General features: G+C 31.7%; 1 protein-coding gene across 1 annotated transcript in view; it reads left to right on the top strand.

The window, feature by feature from the left end:
* The window catches only part of LOC127709791 (uncharacterized), a 40,004-nt gene that overhangs the window by 5,975 nt on the left and 11,240 nt on the right, over positions 1-22,789 (top strand). Inside the window, exons 5-20 of the mRNA XM_052215431.1 lie at positions 703-819; positions 1,496-1,631; positions 2,939-3,119; positions 3,659-3,935; positions 5,947-6,133; positions 6,438-6,649; positions 7,895-8,127; positions 9,665-9,818; positions 11,565-11,743; positions 12,075-12,218; positions 12,481-12,649; positions 17,045-17,186; positions 17,775-17,896; positions 18,484-18,623; positions 19,670-19,817; positions 21,106-21,309. Of these exons, the coding sequence (XP_052071391.1) occupies positions 703-819; positions 1,496-1,631; positions 2,939-3,119; positions 3,659-3,935; positions 5,947-6,133; positions 6,438-6,649; positions 7,895-8,127; positions 9,665-9,818; positions 11,565-11,743; positions 12,075-12,218; positions 12,481-12,649; positions 17,045-17,186; positions 17,775-17,896; positions 18,484-18,623; positions 19,670-19,817; positions 21,106-21,309 (2,745 nt within the window). The remainder of the gene's footprint in view (positions 1-702; positions 820-1,495; positions 1,632-2,938; positions 3,120-3,658; positions 3,936-5,946; positions 6,134-6,437; positions 6,650-7,894; positions 8,128-9,664; positions 9,819-11,564; positions 11,744-12,074; positions 12,219-12,480; positions 12,650-17,044; positions 17,187-17,774; positions 17,897-18,483; positions 18,624-19,669; positions 19,818-21,105; positions 21,310-22,789) is intronic.

Here is a 22,789-nt window from a genome sequence, read left to right as displayed (position 1 = left end):
CAAACTATAACGTTCTAGTTTTGACAGATCAATATATTTTCTCCATCTTAAACATAATTAATTCAAATATGCTATACATTTTGTTATACTCATGCATATTTCGTTGTAGACACGCTTATAACGTTTGTTGTTACATACTTTATTACTATTTTATCCTTGTGTTACTATGGTTAACTAAGGTATATAAAGGCAACAGTAGTATACCGCTGTTCGATAGTCATAAATCGATTTAACTGAAACAAATCCGGGTCACAAACCAAAACCGAGGGAAACACATCAGCTATAAGAGGAATTCAACGGAACAACAGAAACACCGAACTGCTACATAAAACAAACGCCAACATACATAGAAACGGACTATTTGATAACAACTGCCATATTCCTAACTTGGTAAACAAGTCTTGCTTTGCTAAAAAAAAATAACAATTTTATCATCTCAAAACGGTATAAAGAAAAGTTTGTTTATGAATTTTGTGTAAAAAGTAAAATAACAAAAATACCGAACTCCAAGGAAAATTCAAAACGAAAAGGCCTTTATCAAATGGCAAAATCAAAAGCTCATACACATCAAACGAACGGAAAACAACTGTCATATAACTGACTTGGTACAGGCATTTCCTTATAAAGGAAATGGTGGATTAAATCTGGTTTTATAGCTAGCTAAACCTTTATTTTGTTTTGATTTTGATACATATATTTCAGGCTCTGTTGCTGGAGGTGTGGACATTGTCGATAATAAAAATGTTAAATTGACAAACCATGTGACATTCCATGATCTACAGCTTCAAAATGGTCATAAATATTTTGTTACTGTTACAGGTAATCAGTCATATCAAGATTATAAAATTTATTTGACATTTTTCATCTTGTATAAGATTACGTAAATACAGGACACGGTTTAGTAAATAGACAGGTTGGAATTTATTTTACATTTTTAGCGAACATTAATAACAACAAACACTAAAGTTATAGATTCGTCATTTTAACATATACATATTAAACATCACTGCACTCAGGTATATTCGATAAACTGCTTTATATATCAGATAGCAACCACCCATACAAGTGCTGGCACAAATTAATAAAAAAAAAATACTGTGACACAATCTGTCACGATGACTTGTGTTGTTCATTTAAGTTCGTGAGATCGAGTTTTAAGCATACTTACAATTATGCAACCTTGGAGCTTCAATCAAGCGACATGGTGCATTTTACAAGGTACCTGAGAGGAAAGATGTGCGTTTGTGAGGGATAGGAAGTTGAAGAATAGTCCTGTGAAAAGCAATTAATTTTGAGCTATATAAATCAGTGGCAAGACTATTTGCTTGAGTGTATTTGAAACATATATTTTTGTTGTAACGATGGTTTTTTTACGCTGAAAATTTAACCTAGCTCTGACAAAGTCAAGACACAAGGATTGTTCATTTCTTTCTTGACATTCGAAAGACGAATTGGTTACCATGTGTATGAAAACATATTTTTCTTTTCCTTTAAGCTTATGATTTTGTTAACCGAAGCACAGAGATTCGATCAGATCCTATAACTATTGATACAACACCTCCAGAGTTATCTAGTAAATCCATAACAATCAGTGGTAGACTTTTATCAAATCTGACAGAAATAGAAGCTTGGTAAATGAAATTTGTATTAAGTATATAAATAAATATTTAGGAATATAGATACGTAATAAATAATGTTTAATGTCGAATATTTCGGATGATACTATCCGGCATGTATAGTCTTAACAGCAAAGGTATTGATTCGGTCGTTGAAAAGCAATTTAGATATACTGTTTAATGATTTGTCTTTTCCTGATCCGTTTCGAGATTTAAACATCGGTAAACTACTGTCGCCTTAAATTACTGCATCTATTGCAAATTTCAGGATCCAAACATTGTCATGTTCACAAAATACCAACATATAGGTAACCAAATGATTAATACATTTATATATAAGGGTGACTTTTGAAAAATTATGCACTATCTTTATAATTCTGAATTTCTAGTTTTATGGGTACCAGAACGCAATGAAAAAACTTATTCACAGAAGGACTGGTTAGATGATGAACTATCTAAAAATATAACAATCGTCTAACGGTGTTTTGGTATTTGTTAGAATATTGCTAACAATTAAGATGGTTTTCTGTATAACATTGAAATTGTCCCCTTTGTCTACAATGAAGATCACAACCAGCCTTACCTTTTTTCACAAAAAGTGTTTTCATTGTGATATATACCAAATCTTGAAATAAATACTGATAGGTCATATTCTGTTTAAGGATTGATGCAATTACTAGACATCTCAGTTTTCTAATCTTCTCTTAACGGAGCATCAACATATCTGCACGAACCTTGTTTCACTTCCGAATTGATTTCTTATTAAAAGAAATTTTTTTCCTTGTTCGAATTTCAGTTTCTCCGATATACTACACAATTAGATACTAATAGCGGAACATTGGTCTGGGGGTCCAGTGGGTAAGGCAGTCCTCCCTTTATAATAAGTGATGAGGTTCGTCTTGCTCAGTCTTAGTCTGTTTTTGTTCAACTTATGATCTGTAATGGTCCCCTTTGGATCTTCTATATTTTATGTTTTTAAAATCATTTCAGAGTCGTCGTTAGTTAGTTTAACCTCCCTTATACATGTGGACCCCTGGAGCACCCGCCGCTGCATTCTGTTTGGGTTTGTTGGGGGATTTTTTTCATATTGAACCATCATCCAGCTGGTTAAACAAAGTTTTTCTTTGTTTCTGTGTGCAATTTGCCTTACGTTGTTTTAATGTTCTTTAATAGGCTTCAACCTGATGTATTGGTGTTTCAAATGTATCTGATATCTAGACTTGCGTAAATTGGGTCTTAAAAAAACTATTTCTGTAACAAAGTTTTATATTTTTCCCCAATTACTTTTTGTTGTAAATGCAAAAACATTTTTTTTTAAACAGCTGGGAAGGTGTCTTTTATGATGTTCAAAGTGGAATTCATTACTATATGTGGGGAATAGGGTCACTTCCTGGTCAGGACGACGTTATACCATTCTCTAAAACTTTACAACATTGTGATATGTCGTTAGAAGATAGAAGTTACGATATCATTGAAGGATATCCATATTTCATCACAGTTAAGGTACGACAATGGTTTCTTAAATTGATAATCTACATTATTATTTTGAAATATCATTTTTTATTATATGAAATGTATGAGTTGCAAATGATAAAAGTTGTGTATTGTCGCTTAAAATTCAGATTTATTATTCAAATTGCTGATATCAATATATAATTTCCCAATAGATATAAGATAAATACCATTAATCTTACTTCAATTTAATAAACGCTTATTAAAAGGGTAACAAACGGTCTTTAATGCTCAGATAAACGTCTCGTCAGAAGCGTGATTTGCTTACATTTCTGCAGTACCAGATATTTATTTTTTTAGTTTTGGTAGGAGTTCGTATTTACAAAGCTTTAGTTACATGTGTTTTGAATGAAATTCTAAACACTTGTTAGTACAATAACTTGCTTTTCTAAACTTTTGATGACAAAGCTGTACATTAAAAAAAAACTTTGACCACAGTCTATTTCTGAAACTATTTCTATCTATTATAAACGTCGAGGAATATTTCACTACGACATAGCAATCTATTTCACATTATATTTTGATTTTAGGCTTTCAATAGAGCACACCTATCAGTTAGCAAATCAACGTGGGCCTACATTTACGACATAACGCCACCATCTACTGGGCATGTGTACGACGGGCGAAAAGATACATCAAGACCAGATAAGAAAGATATCGATTACCAAACAAATATGACACAGCTGTCATTTTTCTGGGAAGGTTTCCATGATCCACATTCCATCATCAAATATTACATCGTAAACATTGGGACATGTCCTGGTTGTAATGATTTGATGACACAACAAACTGTTGGAATACATGCAGGTAATTTAGATGTTACTCACTCATTGTGCAAAATAATAAATACTACAATTTTGAAAATAAAACATATTCGGCACAAAAATGATCTATGTACTTTTGAAATAAATTGTTATGATATTTGAGATTTTTTTCAATCGTCACTATTCTAGGTAATATAACTAAGTAATTGAAATGGCTGCCCTTTGTACAGGTTTAATGCTCAATGTTTAAAAATTTGTTTTATTCAATGTCTTAGAATGAGATAATGTAACGCGGTTAATATTCACAAGGGATTTTATTTTTAACTATTTTTGAGATTCAGATAAAATCTGCGTATATTCGTTCTATAAAAACGTGCACAGAAAAACAAGAAAAAAGTGATAATAACACCTCGCAAAAAGGTTTAGTTATAGAAATCGCGAAATTTAAACTCCGCGAAAATAATCACTACATAATAATCAGGTAGTTTAATTCTCCGTTTACATTGTCTTGGAGTTCTACAATCTAAATGGTGTGTTCGTTCGATATCAGTTCAGAAAAGATACATACAACTGTAACTGTTTTGATGTTAAACATCTTGAATATCAAACTAGATAGAATGCTTGTCAGCAACATGAATGGTGCCATCCTTACTCAAAATACTGTGGTCATTCTCAACGATAAATCAAACTGAAATGGAAAATCTAATCAATTAAACCTTTTAAGCAATAGTAAGAATTTTGATTTGTGACATATCCCATCGTTTCAACGACAAAATGAAAAGCAAACGTTTTTTGTAATGTCGACGTTGTTATTTTATGTATTTGACGAATATTTCTTTTCGATGCATATAAATCTAAATTTATTGTCATTAAACCTAGATTTCGTTCTTTTCAACTGGATGACGTTCTGTCACATACTGACACGGCTGTATATGCACCATATTGGAATGCAAATAATTCATAAATCAAAAGTTTATTAGTACAATCTTTAGTGTCTAATTTTGTGGAGTACTATCAATATATTTGCATCGAGTATCATTTAAAGGTTATTTATGGGTGCATCTGGTTCAGTTAAATTCGAACCGTTTCTTTTTATTGATTTTATAAGAATCAGTGTAGTGGAACCAAGTGTCAATTAGGTGAAATTATCTCACATCTGCAGTATGCTGTTTTGTGACGACTTTGTGCTTTCCTTTTGTATTTAGCTTTCTGATGGAGGGTGGATATGTCTATAATCCTTCAAATTATGGCATATCAAGTGTTTTATGTTTCAATCAATAACGCAGTGGGATACAAGAGAAAATGAAAAGAATAAAACGATCGTTTTGTTTTGTTGACTGTTGTTTGTCTTTTCGTTGTTTCTCTTTTTGGTCATAGTTTGGTCTGTTTTTCGTCGACTTAACATTTTTGTATTCTCCCTTGGTATATTTTACCCCTTCTTTTATCGACGATTATACACTAATATGAGATAATAGGTAGCAGGGTTAGATGAGACAAACAGATAATCAGAATATATCCAGAATATGTTTTTTTAGAATTATTAATGTAGCAGGGTTAGATGAGACAAACAGATAATCAGAATATATCCAGAATATGTTTTTGTAGAATTATTAATGTAGCAGGGTTAGATGAGACAAACAGATAATCAGAATATATCCAGAATATGTTTTTGTAGAATTATTAATGTAGCAGGGTTAGACGAGATATACAGATAATCAGAATATATCCATAATATGTTTTTTTAGAATTATTAATGTTGCTCTGTAGCGTGTACCTACTTTGGTACTTGACACCTTTAGTAAAATATAAAGTGAAATGATTGAGTGATTGATTGATTGATTGATTGATTCCGCCGAACGTAGTGTTTGCATAAATTGGAAGACCGGTAAATATTCATAAGGGAATGCGTCCTTAAGTAAATACTCGTGTTGATATCTTATATATTTTTAGTAATATTTCTTTATGAATAAATCTGCATAAAAGCAGTTTTCAAAGAATATTCACATTTTTTTTATTTATTCAATTATCTTTAGACATTTATTTATTATTTTCAGATTTTACTCTTTCCAATGTAAACTTAGAAGCAGGTATTACATACTATTCAACCGTTACTGCATGTAATACTGGAAACTTATGCAGATCAGCGACATCAGATGGTGTTGTTATAGATAACAGTCCTCCTGTCCCAGGAGTTGTACAAGATGGTACAGATGATCATGATATTGAATATCAATCAGCAAGGTTAATCAGAGCATTTTTTTCAATGTATATGTAGCATACTTTTTTAAACAACGTCAGCATATAGAACAATGATAAAATCATTGTTAAATGGATTTATTGCATGGGATAATTACCTCAAATTCAGAATATTTTGAACAATTTCTGCAAGCTTAAGAAAATAAAAAAAATAACACTAGGAAAATAAATTCAAAGAATCAGTATGTTTTTACTTTCTTTTTCATTTTTCTTTTAAACGTTTTTTTTTCAAATATAATATCTTGTATCATACATTTATACATGATTAGAGTTATTGCATTATTTGTAGGAATTACTTATCAGCGAAATGGTTTGGGTTCGCAGACGCTCAATCTGAGATAGAATACTATGTGATTCGAGCAGGAACATCTCCAGGATCAGCAGACATATATCCACCAAATATGTTACCGCACAGTGACATGGTTTTGTTGACAAATTTACCCATTCCTTTACCCCTGGGTCGACGTATTTACATCACCATACGCGCTTACAACAAAGCAGGTTGGGTTATTCAATAGTTTTAGGTATTCAGAATGTTAACATATACATGTATATGTTGTTTTCACTATTTGAACATTGATGAGACCTTTGTTAAAAATGTTATTGTTTAATTGTCATACAATATTTAGCAGTTTTTATCGAAAAGGTGTGTTATAGAAGTCAAATAATATCTCCTGGGTCAAAGTTATTTTAATTTTGTCATTGTTTTATTTTTTCACTGTTTTACTCTACTTATGACTAGCAAGGCAAATATGATCCAATTTCTTTTCTTTTGGGAGAAAAATTATAGGTTGTCGTGATTTAAACAGTAGTTTCTATCATAAAGGTTCAATTTCTAACGTCCTATCTACTAAACTACGGAAACAATATAGAAATGTGTTTCAAGTTTATCATATTAATATTTACATAATGTAGTCGATACTGTTCCATTTCGAAAAATTTGCTAGCGTGTTTATGAACGTTATATGCCGTTAATAGCCGTTTTGTTGAATAAATCATGACGTTTTAATAACTAAACCAATTCATAGGACAAAAAATGGAAGATAGAACTTTGGGCAAAACTACTTATGACTTATAAGTTTTGTCGTTTTCTCATGAAAATGAAGTAACTTTTTGTATTTCGTTAGTGTTGTTGTTCAAAATTTTAGGTAGACGACGTTTAGATTTTCCAAACCTTAAAACCCTTAAACACGAGGTGACAATTTAAAAAAGTAACGTTTTCAAGAACATACAAAATAAGCAAGGTTAAATATACAGTTATTGCAAAATTCACTAATTAATTCAGCTCATAAAAAATATGTTAGAAATGACAACGCAAGAATCTTGTAAAGTATTCATTAAAGGTCTAAAATATTTTTAGCATATAATACGCTAATTCAGTCATGTTTTGTAATAAACATTAAACATTCCTGATGATTTTTTTATAAGCATTCAAGGTAAATGAATAACTACTGGTGTAATACCCTATGTTTGATAGTCTTTGAAAGATTTATATGTAGGTTAGTAGTAATTGTTAAATTAAAATGTATCGAAAGTGTAAAAAATGTAAGTGTTGTTCAAAAGCTTGAACAAGATTAAATCCAATTAATTACCCTTTACACGCTTTAAATATTACTTAATCTCGATTTCCAAAGTTGTGGCATGATATGCTGAATGCCTGAATAAATGTTCTTTCCTTCTGCAGTGCGTATTTATGTTGCATGTTGAAGTTTAATATACAATGTATGAATATACGTGTTCTTTCAGACTTGTATTCAGAGTTAACATCAAACGGTTTTATAATTGACATATCAGCGCCAGATATAGTTGAAAAACCTTCTCTGTCAAATGATTTGGCGTCAATTGTTGAAAGATCTACAGTCCTAAGGTCTGCATTAAGGTTTCGTTGGAACGTTCAAGATGCACAGTCCTCTATACAGAGACAGTATTTATCTATATCATCTCATACAAATGGGGAATTCAACGCCACTTCATTAATGGTTTGTATCTTTTAAGAAAATCGATACTGAACAAAGTAAACACACTCTTTTCTATATTGTATACAAAGAAGAATGTCAAGATAAAGTCGTATTTTCGTTTTATTAATTTTGTCGTTTATTTTTAAAAGATAATGTCGTTTATAGACAATGCAACATGGTATGAAAAATTGGTTTGATTTTTTACACTGGTTTCCTTCCTTATAATGCAATAGTATAATCTGCAAGAATTTCAGTACATTTAAAGCAATCATGTTTTGTGTGGAAAAACTTGAATGGCGCATGACATAAAATATAGGATAAACGTAAGCGAGTAAGTCGTCTCGTATGAGGATCAATCTGCAGATTTCACTTGTGTTCAATTCCTTTTATTATACCCTACGAAACAAAGTTCCGTGAGGTATAAGGTTTTTGACCTGTCCGTCTGCCAGTCCGCCTGTCCGTCAGTCCTGTTCTTATCATTGCAACTTCTCTGAAACAACATAACATAATTTCACGAGACTTTGTAGATATTAAGAACATACTATGTAGATGTGCATATCGACAGAAAAAGATTTCTATGAGTTATGCCCCTTTAAACTTAGAAGTTTGGCTTAAATCTACTACTGCAACAGTTTATCCTCACAACTCCTCTGAATCCACACAACAAAATTTCATTGAACTTTGTAGATAATAAGAACATACTATGTAGATATGCATATCGACAGAAATTATTGGAAATTATGATTCAATTTTTTTTTTAAGGAGGTATGACCCTTTAAACTTACAATTTTTGACAATTTGGGACAATGTATGGTTGTTCTCTTTATACTGCTGCTCTTAAAACTGTTCCAAATGAAATAGTTTGTGTAAAAACCATCAATTTTGATATACTGTTCCGGGGACCTGTATTTTTTATTGACGGTCATAAATAAAACTTAACCGATATACACACAAACAAGGCGATATACAATTTGATTAAAATACAGATCCTGTGTCCAAGCTTTGCTTACAAGGATCTGAAAATGCTCCGTTTCACTTTCTGTTTTAAAGACCTTTCGGGATCCTCTGGTTTTGTCGGATTTATACACACACCTTCAAAAATGTGAAAGCTGAAATTTCATTGGCTGATGTATTAATTACCAGATCCGAAAGTAAAACGGATTGGTGTCAGATCCCTGTCAGCAAAGCTTGGACACAGGATCTGTATTGTAATCAAGTTAGGCGATATACGGCCAGTGCTTGTATATCACAAATGAATATACTGTCAATGAAATTTGACTGCGTACATAGCACAGTTGCAGTATAATCAAAATTGGGTTATTGTCTCAACTGGTGATCAATTAAAGCATGAGCGAAATTTTGCCTCGGAACCTTTTTTTTTCTCGGGTTTATGTTAAAAAATGTGTTTATATGTAATTGGATATATACAAGACTTTTTTGCAGAACAAGAAAAACACAAAATTTAAACTTTGAAAACCTTTATTAAAAAAGTCTTAAGATTTGCAAATTTCATTTTGCTATTTCATAACTAGTTTGTAAATGAATGAACTGTTTACAGGTTAGTGGTGTAGTTAGAGAATACACCATGACAGACCTTGATTTACATGACGGTGATACCTACTATATGAATCTGATAGTATGTAATGGTGCACAAATATGCACAGAAACTGAATCGGATGGTATCCTGGTAGATACCACTCCACCTACATCCGGTATGTATATGTTTTATAATGTGGAGCACAGCTATAATCACGTTTATTTTAGATAGGTTTAACTTTACATAATGAAGTAAAATAAAAATTAAAATAAATGATATTAAAACTTATCTCAAAATGTTTGCCGATGTCTACCGTATAGCCTTAATAAAATAAACAAATCTCATACCGTTTAGAAAGGTAAAGAAAGAAGCTGGGATAAAAAAAATACAACCATTCAAAAAAGAAAACCGATGGCCTAAGTTATAATTCTATATATACAACAATAAACGAAAAACAATTAAACGACAACCACTGGATTAATGGCTCCTTGCTTGAAACAGGCACCTGAATGATATTGTGGGGTTAAACATTTGTTTTGGCACTAACCCTCTCCATCACATTTAACAGTAGTATTGCTACAAAAACATTAAAAAGTGAATCTTATATGAACATTTAACTGATTTATACAGTATACATATCAAGGTAGATCAACTAGGTTGGATGTTATCCTCCTTGTAAACAACAACTATTTCTGAATAACCTTCATCAGTGTATATTTACAAACAAATTTAAACATTTAAATACTACCAATGTCGAAGATGCGGCTACTAAGCGGATGACAGTGATAATAAGCAATAAAGACGAAACAATCTTAGTATGTGTCCCATATACACTTCAACAAAATACATGTATATGTATAAAAATTTTGCAAAACAATTGCCGAAGAACGAGTGATAAACATATTTTTTATACTGAAGTTATAAATTGAATGATAAATGTTATATTCTATCAAAATATAAAAACTAAAAGTATGTGCATTATCCCATTTTGCCTCATTCATTGTTTTATATACTTATGCTGGCATGAAAATACAGATATTGCTGTATTGAAATTTGTTTCTGTTATTACTACCACTGGGTCGATACTTCAACTGTTGGACTGTTAGTCCACAATGGTATCACCAACCCAGTGTCTCAGTTCTTCGGTGGTGGCATGAAAATACGGAAATTATTTTATTGAACTTCATTGTTATAAAACTCAAAATCATTTTTGAATTAAGGAATTTATCTTCCTCATTCATAGCTCTGGTTTGTCTATACTTTCGGTTATATACAGTTATATCAGCGTTTGTATTAGATTTTAGATTTTTAAATATTTTGGCATCGACCATCACTTATATAGACATTAGTTTTCGAAATGTATATCTGGTGCAGCAAAATTTATTACTACCATCGGGTCATCATTTCAGTCGGGCAGAACTTTGGACTGGCAAAACAAAATACGTGTATCTAACTCAGTATCACTTACTAGCAACATGCTTTTTGGAGTCTTTAGATACCAGTGTAGTCGTCTTACTTGTTATTGTACCGATTGGGTACTATTCCCGATTGTGGCGTTTTACTGAGTGTTAATTCGTTTGGCGGGTGATGCAGGAGATGCTTACCCTGTCTACGCACGCGGTTTCGCTCCTTTATGTTTCACCCAATTCCTCATTTTTAGTTTCTTACCTTGATTTGTCTCTCCCTAATCGATTTTCCAGATTTTAACATTGGTACATTACTGTCACCTTAATTTATAAAATTTGCAATTATAACACTTAGGATAAAATTTGTAATAATGAAATGTATCATTATTATGAATCGCTCTAATTTCGTGTTCGGGGTTTGAAATACTTTTTGTCCTTTATGTTATTTTTGCTCATAAAATTCAGTTAATGTTGAAACACGAATTTGAGCATTCTTTTAATTTTTTTAAACAAAGGTATGTTTGCCGTGAGTACGTTCCACGCAGCAAACCTACAACGCCATACTCCAGGATGGATGAATTGGTCAGAATATCGTCTTCAAATATCTTTGATTGGATTTAAAGACCTTCACTCTGGCATTAAAAAGTATTTTGCGTCCATTGGCAATAATTTTATGGGTGACAATTTAAACAAGGTAACTTGTGTATTCGTAGTATATATGCATCATGTTAGTTATGTTCGTGGTGTAACTTAAATGACCATTTTGGCAGGTTTAAACAAATTATTATATAATCAAAATGAAACATGATGTTTTAGCTAATGGCTAACGAGAACGTTTTTTTTTTTGGCTCAAGTTAAAGATATTGAAGTTTGCTTGATTTTATATGTACAATATACACTTTTGGTATTAAACCGGAAGGTTTTTTTAACTTTCATTACTTCAATTGGTATTTTTATATTTACCCCTTTCTTAGATTGTATTCAAACTGTTAAAAGCGAAATTATTGATCTGCTTTTTATTTCAGGTCCCTGGATCTCCAATGGAGTATTTTCACAATGACTCAAGCATTCAACATTTGGATGATGGTCCTATTCAATTCATTATTTTATCAACCCAGCAGCTGAAAAATTATGATCATATTTATATCAGCACTTGGGCTGTAAATAAAGTAGGTCATTTGAAAAAAAATAAGTTGTGGTAATTTGGCATACACGCACATTTGATATATGTCAACAGGAACATATTTTTTTAAAAACTCTCTTAGAATCATGTTATAATCAATCCGTTTTTAATTGGATTGATAGTAATTCCTAAATAACGACATGTACGGAAATATACGCACCATGTCATTTGAGAGTCATTTCATAGATATCTGTTATATTTGAATTGTAAAACAAATGTCTTTGGTAAATGACTTTCACTTATTACAGGTCGGATTAAGAAGTCAAATGATACATCATAAATTTCAACTTATATCCGGAGGCTATTTAGATTTAATAAGAAGTTGCACGGCTCAGACATGCCTTGGTCATTGTGTATGTTCACCAAAGGATAAACGTTGTCATCTTATTGGGAACGCATGCACAGATGTGTCAGCAGGTAGGTTGTGGCTGCCTAGATATCTAAGATTCAACGCTTTTAAACTGATAGAAAAATGTTGGCAAATAATAGCATCGCTTAACGTATTTTTACATCAGAGCGCTAAAAATACCCGTAAAAATCCTACAAATAAATGGACATTTAAAAAAAATATTAGCAGATACCGCAATAATGAACTTGATTATATTGATTTAATTAAAAACAGGCTGAATGTATTTATTCAAACAAATTCAGCTTATAAAAACAGTCAATGATGTCCATTTTCAGACATTACTAGTATTCACCCAACAACTGTGGCTAACGGAGGTACATCATGTTGCTTTCCGGAGTTAAGAGCACATTTTGATAACATTATGTGCCTTCTTTTATTCCCTTGTTCAAGTTACTGCTCATCCTGTTGGTACCTATACTGTCAAAAATTCCGAGGCACGTCTTTTTTGTAGGTTAAGTTTCAAACCTATCGTCACTGTCAATTTTAAGTTGTAAATCCAGATATGAAGCAGACTTATCTGAACCTGATGTACCCTTTGTACCATGTTCAATAAGATAGATGCATTAAGCGTAGCTACAAAACACCATTCAGAGTGTAGCATAAACAAAGCGGACCGTAAAGTTAGCGATGATGCTTCCTTGGGAACCCCTTTATAAACTCTGCCTCAAAATAATAAAGAAATAATTCGAAGAGAAAGAAGAGGAGTACAACTGGTTCTCATAAGAATGCATGACGACTGTCTATTAAAAAGCACGTCCGCCAACCGTATGATATGTTGTCAATAGAATTAACATCGGAATGATAACAGTTTTATTACATTTAGTAAGCACATACAAATTTAATAATACCTAATAAAAGTATAAGCAAATGCTTGATAAATTGTGAGAAAAATGCAGCTTTATGGTTTTGGAAAGTAGAAAAGGTGAAGGATAAAAGAGTTACTAAAGCAGGTACTTAGGAAGTCGAATGAAGAAAGTTAATAGCTAAAGCTAGGAATGAAATAATAAATCGCTCAGGTCTTTTTTTTATAGTGATTAAGATTATAACACAATGTTGACTGCTGTATCCCTATTTTTGACATTTTTACCTATTATGTCTGTTTGTTTTGTTCACACATTGTTGTCAAAAAATGGAATCTTGTGCCACTGTCATACAAGTAAGAGGTTTAGGTAGCTATAAAACCAGGTTTAATCCACCATTTTCTTCATAAGGAAATGCCTGTACCATGTCAGGAATATAACAGTTGTTTTCCATTCGTTTGATGTGTTTGAGCTTTTGATTTTGCCATTTGATAAGGGACTTACCGAATTAAGTTCGGTATTTTTGTTATTAGGTCTTTCCACTTTTCTGTGGAAAGACCTATTGTATTTGTTCTGATTATTATTATAATTATTATTTTTTTTTCTTCTTCCGCCAAATTTTGTTCTTGCGATAAATGTTTGTTTCGCAATATGTCGCTTAGATATTTCTCATATTGTATCGTATAGTTTATGCGCTTTTAAATTTTACCCTGCTAAGCCGAACCATTTTCTTTGTAAGAGTTATCTCCCTACTCACTGTTTATCATCTGTGTGCATCTCCTTCGTAACAAAAAAAGATATCGACAAAATTCTTTTTACAAATTGTTCGTTACATCCTCAGGAATTTTTGGCTAATTTGGATCGAAGCGATTCGATGAAATTTTATAGGAGTTATTTACCTTTATCAAATAAATTTGTCGTTATGTTTTTGTTACTCATAAACTGTAAGCTGTATAAACCTATAGTCTTTTTATTTAAGGTCCTTGGATCCTAACTTCGAAAATGAGGTCAAGGTCAAAGGTCAAGGTCATGTTCTGAATTTTGTCTTTTGCTTGTTTTTGCATTTTCTCCGATATTTTTAATGTTATATATTAAAGAACAAGTGCAAAATGTTTGTTATATTGTGATGAAGATATGATACATTTGGTCTGAGACAATCCAGCGACATCTTATTGGAGTTATTGCCCCTGAAATGTTTTATTTTAAGGTAAATTGATTATTACTTCATTTTGGTACATGATAAAGCCATAAGATCTTTTGCAAAATGTTGGGTGACATATGACCTTGAAAAATGTCAACCGGAAGAGACCTTGAGTGAACCGGAAGTAGTCATTTTTGCACTTATTTCATGTAGAAGTACATAGAAACCATATATTTTTTGAATGGTCAGACATTAATCTATCATTTGAGACCGGAAGTGATATTTTATAAACCGGAAGTAGCATATTATCTCCCTTTTTACAGGCAAAAGTATATATAAACCATATATTTTTGGAATCAGTGTAAATAAAGCTATCATATGAGACCGAAAGTGACATTTTCTAAACCGGAAGTAGCCAATTATCTCTTTTTTTACAGGCAAAAGTATATATAAACCATATATTTTTGAAATCAGTGTAAATAAATCTATTATATGAGACCGGAAGTGACATTTTCTAAACCGGAAGTAGCCAATTATCCCCCTTTTTACAGGCAAAAGTATATGTAAACCATATATTTTTGGAATCAGTGTAAATAAAGCTATCATATGAGACCGGAAGTGACATTTTCTAAACCGGATGTTGACAATTATCTCCCTTATTTCAGGCAAAAGTCTATAGAAACCATGTTTATTGAATCAGTATGAAGAAACCTATGATTGGACGCCAATAGTAGCTTTGAGTAAACCAGAATTATCTTCTCATCAATTATTTAGAAAATTGATGTGGAAAGACCTTCAATTGTTCTTTGAACAATTGGTTTTTAATTTTACTTTTTTTTATTCGTAAACCTAAAACTACAATAAAATTGAAACAATTATCTTAATGACTTATATGTGATCACATTCTGACGTACTGAGTTTATTTTTTTAAACTTGCACTTTCGATCATTTCTTAGGATTAGAGAATTTACCTATCCTCATAGTGTATAAATTTGGTATTTTCATGCGGTTGGACGAGATATATTTGCAAATCCGCTATTTTATGAACCATTATCACATATTATAACTTATCATCAGTCTTATCATTACATGACGGATGTCACTTGTGAAGCAGGAACTGGTGACGCTTCCGGGGGGACTCAGTTTACACCTTATTTTCATTGGGTTCATGTTGCTAAATCTTCAAATTTTTGTCTTTTGTTTTCTATTCTGTTGTTTGTATGTAAATTTTCTTTTGGTTCAGTCTCGTTGATTTGCGGCTTTTATTGCTCCTTCATAACCCTTTCCTTTTGTGCCTCTAATTGTGATTTTCATTTTGTTTCATTTATATCTCTGTTGTAAAAGTGTACTGTTCATGAAAGAATTACATTATTTATTTTTCTTGAGACGAATACGAAACTTAATGAAGAATGTAAACTTCATAAAAAACAGCCAACGGAACATCATCACCAGGGAAAGGAAAAGTCGTTCCTCGTTCTTAAATTTTGGAAAGACTATAACAATGAGTTATTGTAATACCAATGTATAAAAAGGACAACGATCACATTAACGTTTGGTTTATTAGGAGTAATTTTAGATTGATAGCAGTTAAAATAGGTTATACGTAAGATGATGGAACAATGAACAATGGAATAACTTATCCAGGGTATCACCAACCCAATAGCCAGTTGTTCGGTACTGATAAAAAAAAAATACGGATATTGTGTTATTTACATTTGCTGTTTCAAAATTTTTGAAACGATCTTTAAATAAGGAACGTATGTATATCATGCAAAGCTCTGATTACTTGTCCTGCTTCTGCTGTTCTTTTTGTTCCTTTTTGGTTTCAGCAGCTCTTCAATCTTTAAATAAGTTTTGGATTTTGGCCTCGAGCATCATTGAATACACATTTATTTTTTGAAATGCGCATCTGGTGCAATAAATTGGTACCGATAATGTTTATATCCAAGAATTCAAATGTAGAAGAATATTCAACGAGTGACCGAACAACACATTAATTCACTAATGCGTCAGTGCTGTTCGGTCATGAGTTGAATATTTTGTTTTCGAATATTTTTCGATATTTGAATCTTGGACTACGTATTGTTTTTATTACATTGACCTTTGACTTTTAAATATCTTTGTCTACACATTCTCATCTCGTTTTGATAACAACGTTAATTGCTGTATGACGTCAGTGTGAATGAAATTATCTGATATATTTCACATATGAAGTTTTCGGTTTTTATCTTACTGGGAAAATACGGTATTTCATTTTAACCAATGCAATAATTAGGTTTATAAAATATACAAATTGAAACTAAAAGACAGTACTGTATGCAGAAGAAGACCAAATTGTCTCAAGGTCATTGCGGTAGTTTAATTCGTGTATTGAGGAGATATGTTTTAAACGTTAACATCTACGTTTTTAGAACTGTCAAAGTGTTAAAAATGTATATTTTAGCTATCCAATCTTTTTACAGATAACAAAGATACATTGATAACTGTATTAGATACCATCGATCTGTCCGGACCAAACCAAGACGATATTCAGTTTACTCCCAGCAATTCTTTTCTTTCGGCAAAGTGGACTATTGTTAAAAACCAAGGATTACCGCCACTTTGGTACGTTTAAGTTATGTAGAAGGAATTTCATATTGATATCTGTAATAGATATAAATGTGCAGTGTTTTGAAAAATTTTAGCTAAGCAATTTTGTTTTACTAGATACTAAGGTTTTCTGTTAGTTAAAATATATTCTGCATATTTAGACTACATGAATACGACATGCTCTTCGGAACTTCTGCTTCATTATAGGAAAGTCTAACCAAATCATTCCGTTTGCAATATGAATAGCAGTACAATTGTAAAACGTTTTGTTAGCTACATTTAGAAAGTGGTATGTCATGTGACATATATTTACTGTCGAATTTTCTAACAAAGAATGTTACAAAGTAATTTTCGTGTTCGAAAAAGTTTCAATTGTGTATATATATAGTTACATTATAACCAAAGAGGTTATAGTTTTTAAATTTATTAGTTTCCATTTTGTTTTCTTGATTTCTTATAATCCAAATCACGGCTATACATAGATATAAATTTTAGGACTAATTTAGATTTAGTCAACTATCTAATTTTTGTTCTATTATTAAGCGTAATGGTACATTAAAATGAAACGAATTACTTCAAATATAAATTTATTACAAAATGCAGGTATGAATGGGGAATAGGTTTTACATCAGCGGATTTACCTGAGCATGTTATTGATAATTCAACAGAAACCCTGTGGCATCATTCTGGACAAATTATGGAGGCTGCTGACTGCTTACCAAGAGGTATTTTCTGTGAATACATCAGGCATAGTAATTAAAAAATTCAACAATTATCTAGGCATTACATGCAGTGTCCACATCTCCTGACAGTAGAGCTCAGTATTAAATTATGTCGTGACTAGACGTCAATTATATTTTGCAAACAAAAAAAAGTGTACAATTTAATACCAAGATGATACTTTATATGTGCCTTTTGAAATCAAATTCAATTTCATTTGAAAAGGGCTATTGCTACTAAAACTGAATAAACAAGAAAACAGTGGCATTTTCAATTCTCTCTACAGTTTATCCTATAAAGATTCGCATTCATTTATCATTTATAGAATGAAAAAGCGTAGTAATTTGTTGTAAAATAATCAAATAAGTTCCCAAATCTAAGTAACTGTACAATCTGAAGATAAAGTTTACGTTTTGTAATTATTTTCTGTTGCCCAAAATAGCGTACTACCTTGAGACTTAAAAACCTTGCAGATGCAGTTAAATAATTTAAGTCATCAAAGACAACAGACTAATTAGATAAAGATAAATTTCGTATTGATTATATTCAATCCTTAACATGTAATGATAAATGTTCACTAATTTATTCAAAGGTCAGAAGTTGTCAGAGTTAATAACCTATTCCGTATTTGTTCGAGTATGGTACAGCAGTAGCAAATATGCAATATTCAAATCAGATGGTGTTACTGTTCTAGCTGTACCAATTTCAATCAAGAATCATAGAGGAACAGCGGTATGTAACTTTCAAGAGTAGATATATTATCAACCTGTCTAACCAGAAAAAAACGTTCAGATGCCCTTATCTTGTATTCATTAATTGGAGCATGTATATCTTTATTCAGTGATGAAGATTTTGAAATATTATTTCATTGAAAGGATTTATTGGATTGTAACAGTGTGTATGCCACATAAGATTCACAACGTAAAATCTTCTACAATTTACCGAATTCTTTATACAACTTGTACTTATCCATCCCTATGATTTATCTTTAATGAGATTTATCTTAAGTTTCTAAAAGCCAAAAATGCCGTTTACACGTATGTGCAAATCTATTTTTGCAGATAATACAATAATTAGAATGGACCAAACTTGACAGTAAACTTTCACACTCTGAACTTCTATTCGGTTGATATTTTGGTTTAGGACATACAAATATAGGCTATATCATTTCAAAAGAGAGGCGAAAGATACCAAAGGGATATGCAAACTCATAAATTGAAAACAAACTGACAATATCAAAAAAGAGCGTAGTAATCACAAAACAACTATACAAATGAGTAAATCGTCAACGTTCGCGAGATTCCCAGCAGATCAGAAAATTCTTTTTATGATTGCTGTTCATAGAAACATAACCAGAGAAAGCTTTTTGTGATAAAGACTTTAATATGCAATGTTGGTATGATTTTTTTTCTTTTTGAATACGTAATTAAAAAAAGAAGTCTGTCCTCCGATTCATATATGTAAACATTTCAACGAAGATCTGCAGTGAATACAGTCCGTGTTATCCATAGTCAAATACGGAACCTGCTATAACTTTCTATCAATGCCGATGCAAATTTAATTTTGTTTCGATTGAACTACATAATTAGCTTATTCTTTTAATTACAAAGTGAGACCAAGCGCGGGTATTACTGCCAGTCTTGTAAATGATACATACTATTTTATTCTCTGTTTATATTGTTAAACTATATTTGTTAGATGAAAAGAAACCACGGTTATTGTTTCTACAAAAAAAAGTTATGTCCTTTATAACGATTCAATATGTCTTGCATGTGAAGGTAGTTGAGAAGATACCGCTCTTCTGGAAAAGTGATGTGGATTTTATCAAGCCTGGCTATCTATTTACCATTAGTTGGAAAAATGTGTTTTCAGCTAAGAGTGGAAGTATACAAAAGTTCAATGTTTATATGAGCAGTTTTAAAGGAGGTATAGTATATGATTGTATGATGCTTGAAATGTTTCATATTTAGTATACTTCTTGAATTATACAGTTCCACAAATCATTACCTTTAATCATAGCAGGTGTATGTACATACAGGTATACAAGTATTTAAGGTTAAATACGTATCATCAATTGAGGCAACATCTATCATACTAAATCACTGATATCTAAATTACATCCATTCTGCAAAGATCAGTTTATATCTGTCATCTCTTCTACATATACAACACCTATTGCGATCTAACTTTTCAACTACAATATGTGTTACAGAATCCAATATTGAAGAGTTCAAGTCTTAGCCACCTGATCGCACCTGTACTAGTTACCCCTCCATATATATTCCGACTTTTGACCTTCACATTGTCGACAACAATTCTCTACGATAAAGGGTTATGCAATACAATGGGCTAAACGTAGATAAGCTCTCCGAATAATTTAGGACTGTGATGTCATTGATACAAATCAGAATAAGACATTTAATGGGTCTTTTTACACTCGTGCTACAAGTATCTGCAAAGACCCAAATGTTGCTACAATATTTTATGTTTTTTAATGTCAATGCGATGTTTGCTCTATCTTTTTCATTTTTTAAATTAACTGATGCCAATCTTATTGAAATCAAAAAAGATCATTTTTAATGTTTCATTTTTAATGAGCCATGTGACAAAAATCATACCTTTTGGTGGGCAAATATATACTGACATGCATGCTCACACAAATTAGAAAAAAGAAAGACGCCAACTGTGAATTTTACCTGAAAGTTTAACCTTACATGAAGTATAATGGCATAATTTATATCATGAACATAATATTACCTATGTAGTCAGGGCAGTTGTTTTATGTGTTAGTTAAGTGTTCCATTGTTAATGAAAAAATACATACAGTTTAAAAAAGTACTACTGGTTGAAAAGTGTAAGCTTGAAGATATTGTTCCTAATCGTAGTAAATATTGTTTTGCACGGTAAACTTTAAGAAAAATAATAACACAAAATTATGATATGAGTACATTTTAATCAAAGTCAATCATTATCCTGCTCAGTTCAAATACATTCAAATTAGGCATTCATTCTTATGTGTAACACATTGAAGAAAAACAGTGTTAAAAGTGGAAATTTAAATTAACATTTTTGATAAAATAATATTTAAAAACCTTATGCTTTTTATGCAATAAATGATAATTTTCAGGAAATAATTGGATTAATTCTCATCAGATCGTTTACCATTACTGTTTGATTATATTAGAGTATGACTATTGAACGATAAATGTTTTAGGTGCTGACTTGCATAAAGTTGATTTAGACATCGACTCGTCAGTGTATGCTGTCAACATAAGTCGGTTAACAATGATACCCGGTGTCCGTTATTTCAGTAATATTATAGCTCGTTCTTACTCTGGACTACAGACTGTAGCATATTCAGACGGGATCATGGTTGATAGTTCACCACCTGTATCTGGAGTCATATATGATGGTTTAGGTCAGTATCTGATTCTTTTTGTTAAGTTTAATTTAAATTTTCTTACTTATTAATCTCAATAATTTGTTATTGATAATAGTTGTCATGATATTAAAAAAACAATAACAGGCATAACCAAAAGATATCGAACAGCACAACAGCACAAAACCACCCAAAAACACATAACTAAAAACAGATATTCAAGAAAGACAAACACCAATGAACAATAACAAGTCCAGATATCCTCATTTGGTATGTGCACAAAATGTGATGGGGATTAACCAGTTTTACTTACGCACAAACTCCACCCTTTGCCCACTCATATCCCATCTCGTATAAGTAATATACAGTAAAAAGAAGTATGTACAGGCCCCTACAGCAGGATGATCACTCACAAGAACAAGGAAATAATAGAAAGTGCATAATTTCAAGATACGTGTAACAGCTTTTGCCCTTATGCAATGATCTTAATTGCCTAGAAAAACGAATATTTAAAGGATTGTTATAAGTTCTCTTAAGTAATAACGAACACTTAAATTTTTAAAGCTTTGGGCCTCTATAATCCATTTATCTTCTAGGACATCCCGGACAGTTTTCGAAAGTGCATATTTTCCTCATCTTTTTCTTCTTTTTTTGAATTGTTGTCTATTTGATGATTTGTTCACATGGTATATCACATTTGAGTTCCAATGTCTCCGATAAACATATGCATTGTATGCTATTAACTAAGGCAATTAAAATATTTCTTTGACATTCCTTGATTTTGGTTAGAAAAACCTCCAAAAGTAATGTCTCAGGGTACTATAAAACTATTTTTAATTAGGTACAATTTTATTTACCATATCTAATACATTAGATCATTGCAAAGCCATTATGTTTTATCTAATCTTAACCAAGAATGTAAATACCATTTTGTATCATTCATGCGTAATTATCCTAAAATTATCCCCACAATCTAGGAGTTGGGACTATATTGCGTTCACCTAGTCCGTCCAAATATTCAATTCGTCCAACAAATGTTTCCGTCATCATATTATCAGGTTCTAATGAACAGAATGGCTTCATATTTGGTCAGCAGGTAGTGTTGAGTTGTAACGTGTGAACACCTACTTCCTGTTTGTCGACACTTTTTTCACTAGGTTTCATATGCATATTGAGCATATATCTTCCAGTTTAAACGGTATTCTAGAGCTTGGGTTTCCTGTCATGATTTCCTTGAAAAAGGGTTGCTGCTTACAATGAAGCTATTGAACCAAGGGTACTTAATGACTGAAGTCAACCCTTTAAAAGTTTAACGAATCTCATCACGAGTTGGTTAACCGTTATGTAATACTAATATCTGTGTCACAGATGACCAGGGATATGTTCAAATTGTCGTGACAGATAATCCCGTCATGTGTGCCTCGATTGTGACATTATCGAATAAAACGATGGATTTATGCTTGCATGAGCAACACGATTGGTGCTACATGTGGAGCAGGAACGGATTATTCTTGAGTAG

This window comes from Mytilus californianus, unplaced genomic scaffold (genome assembly GCF_021869535.1).
Source record: "Mytilus californianus isolate M0D057914Y unplaced genomic scaffold, xbMytCali1.0.p SCAF_7, whole genome shotgun sequence".
Lineage (NCBI taxonomy): Eukaryota > Metazoa > Mollusca > Bivalvia > Mytilida > Mytilidae > Mytilus > Mytilus californianus.
The sequence above is the reverse complement of the archived record's forward strand: the minus strand, read 5'-3'. Positions and strand labels throughout refer to the sequence as shown.